At 34.2% G+C, this 14,274-nt stretch overlaps 1 protein-coding gene across 1 annotated transcript; it reads left to right on the top strand.

The window, feature by feature from the left end:
- Positions 1-3,443: 3,443 nt before the first annotated feature.
- LOC116143708 (putative GDP-L-fucose synthase 2) lies at positions 3,444-5,192 on the top strand. The gene is made up of 2 exons (XM_031429147.1): positions 3,444-3,461; positions 3,759-5,192. Exons 1-2 carry the CDS (start codon positions 3,444-3,446, stop codon positions 4,728-4,730), a joined length of 990 nt encoding a protein of 329 aa, XP_031285007.1. The 3' UTR covers positions 4,731-5,192.
- Positions 5,193-14,274: the final 9,082 nt, after the last annotated feature.

Here is a 14,274-nt window from a genome sequence, read left to right as displayed (position 1 = left end):
ATTATATGATCACTCTATCGTTTAATTTAACAATAAAAGCTGAGAATTTTTGTAAGGTGATTTAGGTAGTTAATAATAACTTAGTGGGGTTATTGTTATAAACCCTTCTTTTATTTCTTTCACATTTTGCATATATTCTTGTATCTTTCTTCGATTTATTTTTGTCTAACATTTCAAATCTCTTTCCAAAAGAGTTAGTGATCTTACTTTATTGGTAGCCCATTGTTTTTGAAGAATTGTACCTTGCTTTATTTCAATAATTTTTTGGGGCTCCAAATGCTTTCAAAGATAATACAAACAAGAGGATGAGCTCCAATTGCAAAATCCATGAACACACTTCTCCATCCATTAATTTAAAGGTAACACATGACTTTTTTTTTTTCCTAATGTACAAATAAACAATACAATATAAAAAATTGGCTAGACTTCTGATATTATTTTTTGTCATTAATCCATTACAGTATAATGATTTAAAAGTAAAACTGTCTCCAATTTTCTTCTCATATTCATAAGATTACAATATATTAATGTCAANCATATATTCTTGTATCTTTCTTCGATTTATTTTTGTCTAACATTTCAAATCTCTTTCCAAAAGAGCTAATGATCTTACTTTATTGGTAGCCCATTGTTTTTGAAGAATTGTACCTTGCTTTATTTCAACAATTTTTTGGGGCTCCAAATGCTTTCAAAGATAATACAAACAAGAGGATGAGCTCCAATTGCAAAATCCATGAACACACTTCTCCATCCATTAATTTAAAGTTGACATATGACTTTTTTTTTTCCTAATGTACAAATAAACAATACAATATAAAAAATTGGCTAGACTTTTGATATTGATTTTTTTGTCATTAATCCATTACAGTATAATGATTTAAAAGTAAAACTGTCTCCAATTTTCTTCTCATATTCATAAGATTACAATATATTAATGTCAAGAGTTCGTATTTTAATTTAAGTCACTATAACCTATAGCCAAACCCAATTCTAAATTAGACCTATAGATTATAACTAGTTCTTAATGTGAATAAAATAATACGAAAGGTTTATGCTATTTTGGATTAATCTTGTATAAACACATTATTGTGTGACACAAAGTTAGGTATAACAGAAAATGGTTGTATGACACGGCAGAATGATGAATAATGAGTGAAAATACGACACACATGATCAAGTAGGTACGTCCCAATCAAATTAACCTTTTTCTTTTTTGGAAAAAAACTTGTGTATATTCTATAAAATTGTGAATGTTGCAATTGATTTAACCTCTAATAAACTTTAAAGATCTTGCATTATGTGTCTATTTTTATTGATATATTTTCATCCAATACTACATTCATTTTCATTTGTCTCATATAAGCATGCCAAGAGGGGTGATACAATAGTTAAACCACCTTGTATGGACGTCCATCAATAAAATTTTAAAAATAAAATAATGGACGGATGTCCATCTCATCTCATGGTCCCTGCTAAGAAAATAACTACCCACTAACAATCCACAAACCCCTTGACCTTCCTTTTCATCATTAATGTATTCTTCAGCAGGAAGTTCAAGATCAATTAACCTTCTTTGCTGCTTCTTGCTATCGGATTTTGAAGTCTCGTAGTCCTTCAATGATTCAATCTTAATCCATTTTGGTTAGGACCATAACTGGACTGCATGGGATTCTCTTCCATGGACCCAAACTGACATTGGAAGCTGTCAGCACCAGACATAGACAGTCTACCATGATTTATGGACAAACTGTAAATATGCTGCCTCCCCTTGTCATCTGTGAATGAAAATCAAGATGAATAAAGACTAGACTGTGATAGTCTTTCCGGTATCAGATGTTTGTTTAATTCTCTGCTTCTCGTTTCATTCATCATGTCCCTCTGTATGTGGTAATGAGTAAAGACGATGAAGTTCATGGAGCTGAAAAAAGAACCTAACTTCTGGAAGTTATTTTTATTTGGATTTTTAAATTCAGACTTCTTGAATTTGTAGATCCTTTAATTATCCTTTTCTTTTGGTTGTAGAAATCTCATATTAGAAGCATATATCCACATGCTTCATTTTGTAGTTGTTAACTTAAGAGCATTTATTGTCAGTTTAAGGATGTTTAAGTTACCATCATATGTGACTTTCAAATGCATTTATAATTTAAACTATGGACGCCGGTCCATAATAAATGGACTCTTATCCATATAATATGGATAGAAGTCCATTTAAAATGAACGATCGTCTAATAATCATAAATACTCGTTCATATTTGATGGACAGTCGTTCATTTATGGAATAGTTGGTAGTGTGTTGTATGTATGTGTCTGAGTCAAATGATACATCAGTCGATACAAAAATTCGGTGTCCGTAGCATTATTGGTAAGTGAATATACTTTAATGTTTAAACCTTATAAACGAAAGTGCAAACAACCCATTAGTTGAAAATTGGAAGACATAGAGAACATATTAATAGGCCCAATAATAGGCTGCATAGAAGCCCAGGAAGTTCACCAAAGGGTGAGTTGGGTCAATTTAAAAGCCCAACTTAGTAGCTATTTTATGATTTTGGAATTTTTTTCCTTTTAAGGGAAGTGATTTTTGGACCCGGTTCAATTGATCAAGCCCTAATTTAAAGAGGTAAAGTTGTGGAGTAAATAAAAGACACATAGTGAATACAATCTATGCATCATGAACAAGCTTTAGCCCTAGGAGACGTTGCCAAATAAAAAAATTCAGTCCTCCATGAACAATCCAAACACATTGAACTTAGACCTTCTTGGACTAATCAAATTCTGTGGTGGGAGACGTACCTTCTGATAGCCATCAAAAGCCAATGTGCTTTTGAATAAACTAGAAGTTGCCATTTCCCATGCAATAACTTTTACTTCTCCATCCAAACTCCACCTACACATCTTCTATCCCAATCTCAAAATTACAGATTCCTCGGATGAATTGACATTGAAGTTTCCAAATTTTTGTAAATTGCCACGAAGCTTCCTTAGTTTCTCAAAGGAAGGTTCTTTGAATCTCCATCTTGAGTACGACTTACTTGAGTAAGCTAATTTTAGTATGACTTACTTGAGTAAAGCTTACGGAAGAAGAGTTTATTAGAGTAGAGTTTTTGTGAAAAATTTGATAGTTATTTGGTTTTGAAGATGTAAAAGGGCTTTCTAGTGTTAATTTATCAAAAAGGGCTTTAACTTACAATAATAGATGTAGTATCAAATTTAAAAAATTGAATAAGGATATTTATGAAATTCTATCACACTAAACAAGCTTAAAAGAGTTTATGGAAAAATCTCAAATTTTGAGCTTCTCTAATTAACTGTAAAATAGTTTATTTAAAATCCTTCACGCACTTTTAAAATGCAACCAAACAGATATTTTTTCAAAAGTGCTTATAACTTAAATAAGCTCTTTTAATAGGTAGATAAACCCAACCAAACAGGCCTTTAATATGTTTACAAGCGAAAAAGTATGTAAATTGGGCTTAAGATTTAAGTTGGACCACTCAAAACTGGGCCCAATTCCTATGATCAGTTAGTTAATATAAACTTTTTTGAGCTTCAAAAAAATTAAAAGAAAAAGGGAAAAATCAAATCTAAGGAAACCGCACTTGGCGTCTGGAAAATCTTCAGTCTTCAGTCTTCACCTCACTCATGGGAGCCCCAAACACCGGTAATTAGATCTCTCTGTCTTAAATTATCTGTTTGCTTGCCGAGAAAATCTTCTTACTTTTCTCATTCCCTCAGATCTTCACTTCCTAACTTAGTCTCTTTCTTCTTCTCTCTCTACAGACTCCTCCTTTCTCACCGACAAATCCGCCAAGATCTTCGTCGCCGGCCACCGCGGCCTAGTCGGCTCCGCCATCGTCCGCAAACTGGTTTCCCTCAACTTCACTAACCTCATCCTCCGCTCTCACGCCGAGCTCGATCTCACTCGCCAATCCGATGTAGACGCCTTCTTCGCCGCCGAGAAGCCGGATTACGTCATCCTTTCCGCCGCCAAAGTCGGCGGCATCCACGCCAACAACACTTACCCCGCCGATTTCATCGCAATCAACCTCCAAATCCAGACCAACGTCATCGAATCCTCGTTCCGTCACGGCGTTAAGAAACTCCTCTTCCTCGGCTCCTCGTGCATTTACCCTAAGTTCGCTCCGCAACCGATCCCCGAATCAGCGCTGTTGACCGGCCCGTTAGAACCGACTAATGAGTGGTACGCCGTGGCGAAAATCGCTGGAATTAAAATGTGCCAAGCTTATCGGATTCAATATCATTTCGACGCGATTTCGGGTATGCCTACGAACTTGTATGGACCGAACGATAATTTTCATCCCGAAAATTCTCACGTGTTGCCCGCACTGATGCGGAGATTTCATGAAGCTAAAGTTAAAGGAGCGAAAGAAGTGGTGGTATGGGGAAGTGGGAGTCCGTTGAGGGAGTTTTTGCACGTGGATGATTTGGCAGACGCGTGTGTGTATTTGATGGAGAATTATGGGGGATTGGAACATGTGAATGTGGGGAGTGGGAAGGAGGTGACTATTAAGGAGTTGGCGGAGCTGGTGAAGGAGGTGGTGGGGTTTCAGGGCGAGCTTGTGTGGGATACTTCGAAGCCGGATGGGACGCCGAGGAAGTTGATGGATAGTTCGAAGCTTGCGGAGGTGGGCTGGAGGCCAAAGATTGAGCTTAGAGATGGACTTGTTGATACTTATAAGTGGTACTTGGAGAATGTCAGGCAATGATAGTGGTGGTCATTCATTTGGATTCAGGTTATTTCTGATGAATGTGTTGCTTAATTTATTAGCATTGGAATAAAAATTATTGAGGTGTGCTATTATGGTTCTGTGATTCATTATTGAATTGTTGTAGAACAAGTTGAATACTTGTTGCTATTGTAATTTAAATTATTCAATCACAATTGCTGAGTTGAGTTGGAGGCCCTAAATTGAGCTTAAAGGTGGCCTTGTTGATACTTATTATTGGCACTTGGAGATTGTCAAGCAAAGATGATCATTTATTCAGATTCAGTCTATTTTTCAGCCGAATGTGTTGCTTTGCTTATTTGTTCTTATTGGCGTTGGAATAGTAGTTTTTTAGTTGTGCTACTATGGTTTTTTGTATTCTTGATTGAGATGTTGTAGAACAAGTCGGATACATCTTGCCATTTAATTGAAATTAATCACAGAAATTTGAGTTTTTGTTAAGTAATTGTGGTTTGCAGATGCTTCGTGATCTGCAATCTTAAAGTTATGAGAGAAATTTTTTATAATCTTACTTATATGATGCGCTTAATATCTGGCTAATGTTTAATGTTTCTTGTTTTCAGACTTCTCTATAGTCAATAGGGTGTGGTATGTCTCAAATTCAACACTGGGTTTTTGGTTTTGGTGTGTCATATAGGTTTTATGCTTACTAAACTGATGCGCTTAATATCTGGCTAATGTTTAATTTCTTGTTTTCAGACTTCTCTATTGTCAATAGGGTGTGGTATGTCTCAAATTCAACACTGGGTTTTTGGTTTTGGTGTGTCATATAGGTTTTATGCTTACTAAACCAATGCATTGCAGTTTTTGGGTGGTGTTATATGAGAAAGTTCCTTTTAGACTACTTTGCTTTTTCCCGAACTGTTGGAAGAATGGTGTAGTATGTATATCTCGTAGGCACAAATGGATGCTGAAGTCATATAAAGGCTTATAATTTGAATAGTAATGACCTGTGGACTTTGTTTTTAGCTATTTTATGTCATTCTGTTCTGTATTACATTCCCCTCTTTCACCAGCCATTAGCTATTACTACATCATGAATCATGGATCCTCCGTGAAGATCAAATTCTTACCTCTTTTTTGTTTTTCATTTATTATTTGTATGTCTTCTGCTGTGAAAAAGATAGTTTATCTTAACTTTTTGTTTCTTTTTCATGAAGGCAGTTGTTTATTTTGCTAAGCATGATGAAGTCTTCATCTTGTTGTACTAAGGCATTACAGCAGCATCTCATTTGACCAGATGGTCATATGCATTATATGTAACTGAAAACAAAAAGGATTGCAAATCTTGCTTGATGTCTTCTTGTTCTGTCTTTGGCCATTAAATACCCATATTCAACGAGTGCTATGGTTACTGACTACAATGCTTGACTATCAATCAAACATGGTCACCTTCCTGCACCATTAGTCACTATTTGTGCCTCTGCCGCATCCAAAGGTTACAATGAGCAAATGGGTATTCAATTGCAAACTTTTTAGCAGAATGCTGATGTTTTCCTACTGCTCATAAGGGAATCAAAGTTGTTTCGTGTTATGGTTAGAAGCAAATTGGATTTTGTGTTAAACCTTTACTTTTCAATCTTTGATTACAAAGAAGCCATAGTCTTGTCCTTGGGCTTTTGCCCATCTACAGTTTGTCTAGATTGTTGATGGTTGTAGAGGTTTTTATATAAGAGTTATGCATTGTACATCTATTAGGTGTTTCTTTAGTATTTTGTCGGCATCCACTCAGATTTAGATGAAATGATTGTAAACGGAAGAAAGTTTGGTAACTATAAGTTGTCCCCTGCCAAAGAGAAGTATCATGATCTCCTAGTGATGCTGAATATTCTGATTTTGGTTCACCTTTTGTCCTTTAGACAAATTTATATTATTATTTTGGTGGCTTTGCAGTTGCTCCTTAAGACTATTATACGATATCCTGCAGTGGGTAGCATTGCCTTGCAATAAACTATATTCTGACAAATTATAACATTGATGAACGATTTATTAGCCCCTTTTAGTTTTTGAATTCTTAAAATCTTTCTGATTTTTGTGTTCTGTGATAGAATATGAAGTTGGTACTTGAAGTCTTGAACTTTACATATGAGTGTGGTTAAAGGTTTATTGCAAGGTGCTACTTGGCCTCCCCAAGCAGTTCTTATGTATGTACACTTCTGATACGTGTTTGTAGACAATTAACTTTCACTATCATGATTTTATTATAGGAATTGTGTGAACTACTTGAGCACTTGTAAGAATGTGATGTTTCTTTCTGCCAATCATATGGCTCAAGTTTTGCCAAGTTTCATTGTTTAATAATCATATGTTTACTCATTCTCTAATGCATTCATGTCGGAATAAAACTCATTTGTTATTGCAATAGTTAGTGGCTGGTGGAAGATATATGAATATTATCAACATTAACAGAGATGAATCTAATGAAAGGTCCTCAAAGGCAGCCTTAAGCTGCTGAACTTTTACTCCAATGAGTTGCTATTTCTGAAATACTGAATTGCCTTCAGTCTGTGTTTGTGTTTTTCAAGCGGTAGGTCTTTTTCAAGCAAACATGGTGGTCATTGTTCTGAGAGACATTTTATCGTGAGTTGAACTGCTTTTATAGTTAATTCAGATTTCACTACGTAAACATTTTGGCTTGAACTAGGGATGCAATCTGTTGACTTCAAGAGACATGGATTTGTTTAGTAAAATGAGTTTTAGGGAACAACATTTTCCATGTGAAGTGCCGTTTTGGAAATGTATGTGCATTTCTTGTGACAGTGTCTTCTCCAGCATTATAGCAGAAGTTTTCCAGAAAAATGCCGGGTTTTTCTTCTCCATGATGGATTATCTAGACTGATTTTCCAATTTCCTGTCACATCTCAAGTTATTTTTCTGTTGATGAAATACCACTAAGTTGTGAACCTCATAATGAAATTTGCTCACTTCGTTGGTACTTGGATTCAGAAATGGACAAAATGCATCAAGCTTCTCCGTGTATTGTATCGCTGACTGTATACTTGGTGATTGCTTCCAGCCATTTCAGGTTTCTGTTGTCACACAAGGTTAATAATGTCTTTTGCTGTGTGCGCGGATGCATTTCTGGTCTCACAACTAGCATATGACAAATTACAGGACCAATGAGCAGTTGTGTGACATCTACATGTGCTTCTCATCCTTCCCAAAGAAAATAGGTATGTCCTCTTTGAGTTTTATGACATATAAAAATATGATTTTGAATTCATTTGAATACCATATACTACTGACTTTGCCTTGCTAGAATTGAATGTTTTTACTTAAATTACATTGCAATCGATTTTATTGTTTGTTTTGTATTTTCCTTTGTCTCCATTTATTGTCGGCACTGCCTGCCTATTTGCATAAAACTAGCTACTCAAAAAATATTAAGATAGAGGAAACTTATTATATCTTTAAATTATTTTAGAAAAACTGGTTTCCTTTTCGTTTGCTATTGTAAGCGGGATTCAATCTCAAAATTCGACCAATTGAACTAGTTAAAACCCGCTCACATTAGCATTTGACCTATGTTCCAGTGATTCAACCAGCTAATTTGATTTGAAATCTAGTGGCTGGTGTATAAGATTTAATTCTTTTGATCAAAATTCACTTTCTCAACACTTCTTTTTCACATTTAATTCTCTGTACTCACAGGAAAGAAACAAAATTAGCACCAGTCCACCACCACTTTAAATTTCTCTACAGCTGTGAATGTTAGATCAGTTCATAAATGAAAATAACTATCATTTTTCTACTGTTAGAAGTTTTGGGATTTCTCAAGCAAAAGCACTTCTCCAATAGAGTAATAGAAATCACAAGAGTAGTTGTTTAAATGCTTGGATAGAGACACTTTTAAATCTGAAGTTATGGCATTTTAATTTCTTGGGTTCAATTGAAATAGACTTGTTACCAACTGAAAGAAACTGCTCTTTTATCTCAAGTCATAAACACTCAGAAAAACTGCAGAGAAAAAAGAAGAGCAATAAATGAGATTTTAGGTCATCAGAAAATTTCTACATTTTGTCACTTTGTTTTTCTTTAATATATTGTTTGTAGATAGGGTCATTAATTGGTGCCATTTATGACGTCTGTTCTGAAACTTTCTGATTTTGCAGGCCAAGCCAGAGTTTGAGTCTTCATGGAGGTGTGGAAGAAACTTGGAAAAGTTGTGGGAGGATTTTGGTCAATAGATTTGATGAGTATTTATGAAGATTTAGAAGGAGAAGAAGAAGAAGACTACAAAAATGTACTGATGCAAATTCAGAGATTTTGGACTTTTGAACTTGTGAAAATCAGTAAAATAATGCACTAAAAAGAATGCTTTCTAATTAGGTCAAAATAGAGTAATGATAATTGTATTATTGATTTTTATCAATCGTTTTTTAGATTACATAATGTTTAAATGAACGAAAACGGAAAATCTTGATTAATTGAAAAATTATGTGGTTCGCAGGTGATTATACATATATGAGGTTCACCGTTCATCTCAAAATCAAGATAATGCCATCTCATCCCCACGATTGAATAATTTTCGATCGAGATAATGCTATCCCATCACGATAATTGAACCATCAAGTCGTGATTCATTCATATGATTGGATAACATAGCATAATGTCAAAATAATGTTATCTCGTCACGATGATTGGAGTTATCGTAATCCAATCATCTAGAGGGGTAAAAATACCCTAGTAACATAGCATATAGCATATATTCATTTGATAGATGAGAAAAAAAGAAAAAAGAAACAGTGGAAGCTTTCACTATCCAAGCAAAACAATCAAATTGAGTAAATTTGTATAGACTTCTGAGAAAATTTGTGGTTTTTTCTTAAACCCATTGAATTTTCCAGGAAATTGCCAAGAGGAGTGTCATGGGCATGCCCCACCACCAGCTATCCAAAGAGACGAAAGTTGAATATAAAAATAAAATTAAAGAAAAGGCATGCAGTTTCTTTCAGCTTTCACGTGCATAGCAAAAGGAAGAAAAACCTAAATTACAGTGCAGAAAGCAGAATGATAGGACACTTCCATGAACTACAACCCCCCTCCTACCTCTACTCTTACCTCTCATCATCTTTCTTGTCTTTGCCCTTGTTTTTTCACTTCCTCACTTTGCCTTTCTACTTTCATTTCCTAAATAAATTTTTTATATTTATCCTCCTCTGTTAACGTCTTGAAATTTTTAATGTACGGATTAAAAGTTAACGACTAATAACTGATTTGAGTTTTTCTTTTATTGACGTCATGAAAATTTTAATGTACGGATTAAAACGTTGATGATTAGTAACTGATTTTAATTTTTACATTGGTTTAGTAATCGTTGGCTGGCTGTAAACAACATGTTAAAAATTTTAGAAAGTTTGTACAAAAAATTGAATATATATAACAATAATGCTAAATGTATAAAGACTATTTGTACAAAGTGAAGTGACAAGAGATGAATGAAAGAGTGAATATAGAAAATCAAACTCATCATATCCAGTCTTCCATTAATCTCCTGACACATCACTTTGTAATGTTATTGGGTTCGATAACGATGCTACAAGAGACGTTGTGCTACCGAAGTTGTTACGTTACTGGGGGCTAACATGACCCTAAGTAACACTGTTTGAATCACTCCTAAGCTCATTTACTCTTTGAACGTTACATCACACTTCAACTGCTTAGTACCCGGTAACGTTACCAAGCCCTCATATACGATACCATTACCCAAATACAATGGAGGGCCAAATAAATAAACATAATTAAACAAATATAAGAGAATACAAGGGCAAGTGGGGAAATACGAAATTAATTAACTAACGCTAACATACATGGAGAGAAGGAAGTTTTCAAAGAGAGATTTTTAGTAAATATATTTCTGCAAATTACATTAGATGATGTAACAGATGAGATGGTGGAGGATTTATTTGAACCATAAATAATAAAATCAAGCCCCCCACATATCCCAAGAAGATACAATGAATTAAATAAATATACAGAACTCAGAAGCAGCAAGCCTCTGACACTGATTTTGAATTGATAATAGAACAGTATTCTGTGTATGTGTATTCTTGTTGGACATTGAAGTCTGCATTTTCTTTTTAGAGAACCCAAAATTAAAAGCTTTACCCACCAAACCCATTTCACGGTTTTGTGTATTTCTTCTTCGTCTTTGGTATGTTTTACTCTCAAGAAAAGAAAATGTGGGTTTGCTTCAAGATACGGAAAGGCACAGCACAAAAACAAAAACAGAAAAGAGATAATTAAAGTTAGTTATGTCATGTCATTAAAGAAAGAAAAGGAGGAAGAGGAACCAAGATAAACATTTGCAATATTAACCGTTAATTCCCTTATGAACAAAGTAATTAGAAGAGCTAAAAGAGAAGAAATTAAAAAGAAAAAAAAATTATATCATAAAAATAAGAGATTGAGCCGTCCAGCCAATATCACCACCACCATCATCATCATCACCATCACCGCCGTTAGAGAGTTTCACCAGAGGTATAGTAATAAGAGAGCTTGTTCCAGAGATTTTTGAACTTGAAATCTTGATTTTCTTCTTTGACAAACCCAGTTTTCACATGAGGCCAAGTCACCCATTTGCACATTTGCTTCAGCTTTCTTCATGTTCCACCACCGTTGAAGCAAAAACAACTCCTCCTTCTGCCTCCGCCGCCGCCACCACCACCACCTCCTCCTCCAGAACCCTAGCATTATCAGAGAAACACATACAATGAGAGAAAGCTCCGGCATTCAAAACCCACTTTCTGAAACAAAAAACATCAAAAGAAAACTTATGGGTGGATACATTATGGTCAAAGAAATGATCCTATCCCACTTTCTTCTTTCCCCTCCATAAATAAACGGGTAACAACGAAAACCCGATCCGACTCATTTGACATCTCTGTCTACAACAAACTAAAAAGAAGAAGAAGATGGTGAAGAGGTCATGAACCGAGGGGGTTTTATCTAGTAGTAAAGATGAGAGTACGGGATGAGCATGGCATGACACAAGACAAAAGTACTGTAAAACTGTGATGAATTTTGCCAAACTTAAACACAATGAATGCTATTTTTTTTTTTCATTTTCTTTTGAAACTTACTCATACAGAAAGGCAGATTGAGCTAGATTTGCGCAAGCAACCTCTGTCTTTTACTTGTTTCTTTGCTTACCCATAACTATTTCTAAACATTCCACAAATACCCCCGAATTCCTTTTTTATTGTTTAATTGGGGTTTGTTGAATTCAAAATTGAGGATTTGATTTAATTTTGAGTAATTCTATAAATGAATGGGCAAATTTTATATATATTTGACAAATGACCAAACAGGCACTAGAGTCGAGGTTTCAAAGTCTAAATATATCGAGACGACCACCAAACAAAACCCTATACACACTACACATTACACAACACAACGGTGCTTCTTGGCCTAACATTCTTTTGTGGGTTCTAGGAACCCTAGCCATGCCAACTTATTCATAATCTAAACCTCTCTTTTCTCCTTTCTCTTTTTTTATTTTTTATTTTTTTATTTTCCTTAAATAATAATACATTAAAAATTAATTATGATACAAGATAGTTTCATTGAATCATCGTACTGATATGATGACATCGTTCAATTGGAACTAGACTCGTAAGTGTGTTTTAAAAGCCAACAACAGGAAATACTTAGGGTGTGTTTGTTTGTTATTCCTATTGTTTTATTATTCTCAAAATTCAATTTTATTCAATTCAACTCAAAATATTTAGATTTTTTTAACTTTTTAGGTTTGTTAATTTAACTAAACAGCTTCAATAATAAAAGTTTATAAATTGACAAAAACATCGTCACTCACTCACATATTCTCAGCAGCCAGCAAACATTTAATAGACAGATGAAGATGTTTTTGTTAATTTTAAAACTTTTATTGTGCGAAGTGTTTAACTAAATTAACAAATATAAGGGATTAAAAAATAATCTTACTAAACACATTTTCAAATTCAAATTCTATCTCGTAATACTAACCAAACTCAACTTAAAAAAAAAAAAAAACTAATCAAAATAATAAAACAAACACACCCCATACAATAAAAGTTTTAAAATTAACAAAAACACCCCTATTTTTTTCTTTCCAAAATACACATTTGTTCCGTATTTTGAAAATCCTATTTTATTTTATTTAATTATTTTTTAAACCCCCTAGGTTTGTTAATTTAACTAAACACAAAAAATAAAATTTTGAAAATTGACAAAAACATCCACACCCACCCATATTTGCCAGATTTCAGCCACTACTACCGGCAGGTGGCCGAAATCTAGTATAATGGTGCACTACCGGTTGGATCTGGCCAGTGCATCTATCTAACCTTTTTCGGCCAGATCTATGGCCAAAGATCTGACCGTTGACGACCAGATCTTTGGCAAATGGTCAGATCTTTGGTCGTAGTTAGTTATCAAAGACGACCATATCTTTGGTCGATCAAACGCAGACAGATCTGACCCTTTTATATTAGTGCATGTTCAGCTAGATCTAACCAGTTGTGTGCTAATACGGTGACTCCGACCACCCTCCGATGGTGGTAACTGGCTGTCGGTATTTAATAGATGGATGAGAGTGCTTTTGTTAATTTTTAATATTGTATTACAATAGTGTTTAATAAATTAACAAACTTAGGTGATATTTTTGTTAATTTTCAAATTTTACCTCGTAAAAACCATCAAACTTTTACTTTTTTAAAAAATAAAATGAATCTTATACAAAATAATAAAATAAACAAACCCTATATCTAGATGTTTTCTTTAGTGTAAACACGATCCGATCTTAAGATTTTTTAAGAAGATGAAAAGACATTTTTATATCATTTAGCACTTGTTAAGCTAGCTATTACAACTCAAAAGCGCTTATCGGAATTTGCATTAAAACTTTTTTTAGGTTTAAATATTAACCATGCTTTTTAACTTTGGTCAAATTTTGGTGGGGGTCCATTATAAACGGGTCCCATTTTTTTAGGACCCATTTTGGCTATTTTGGTCATTTGGGTAAAAAGCACCCCGGCTTTCACGTTTCCATGTTAACCGAAAGTGCTATGTGACATGAATTGCCCAATTTGGGCTTCTATACATTGCTTGTTTGAATGACTAATTCTACCTCATCCATGCTAGGCAACCCAAGGGTAAAAGTGTCATTTCCATAACATTATGAACGTAAGGGTAAATGTGTCATTTCATCCAAGATCATCAACCATTTGTTTAACATATTATAATTGTGCTCGATAATATTATTTAGCATATAAAACATCAAATTTGTAGAAAAAAAACTCAATAATTTGATTTCGAAAGGCAGAATTATCATATAAAACATCAAACAAAAACCAAAAACGTAAGATTTGTATCATATTCATTCCATTTTGATTTTTCACCTAATATCCAATTGTAAGGACAAGATTACCCTTTTGAGGGACAAAATGTAACAGACCAACTAAGGGTAAAAAGGTAATTACAAAAGCTAGAATCTGAACATATGGGATGGATTTGATTAATTTCTATCTACTTGCATGACCGT

Source organism: Pistacia vera, unplaced genomic scaffold (genome assembly GCF_008641045.1).
Source record: "Pistacia vera cultivar Batoury unplaced genomic scaffold, PisVer_v2 Contig432, whole genome shotgun sequence".
In the NCBI taxonomy this organism is placed as follows: Eukaryota; Viridiplantae; Streptophyta; class Magnoliopsida; order Sapindales; family Anacardiaceae; genus Pistacia; species Pistacia vera.
This window is presented reverse-complemented; position numbering and strand designations above follow the sequence as displayed.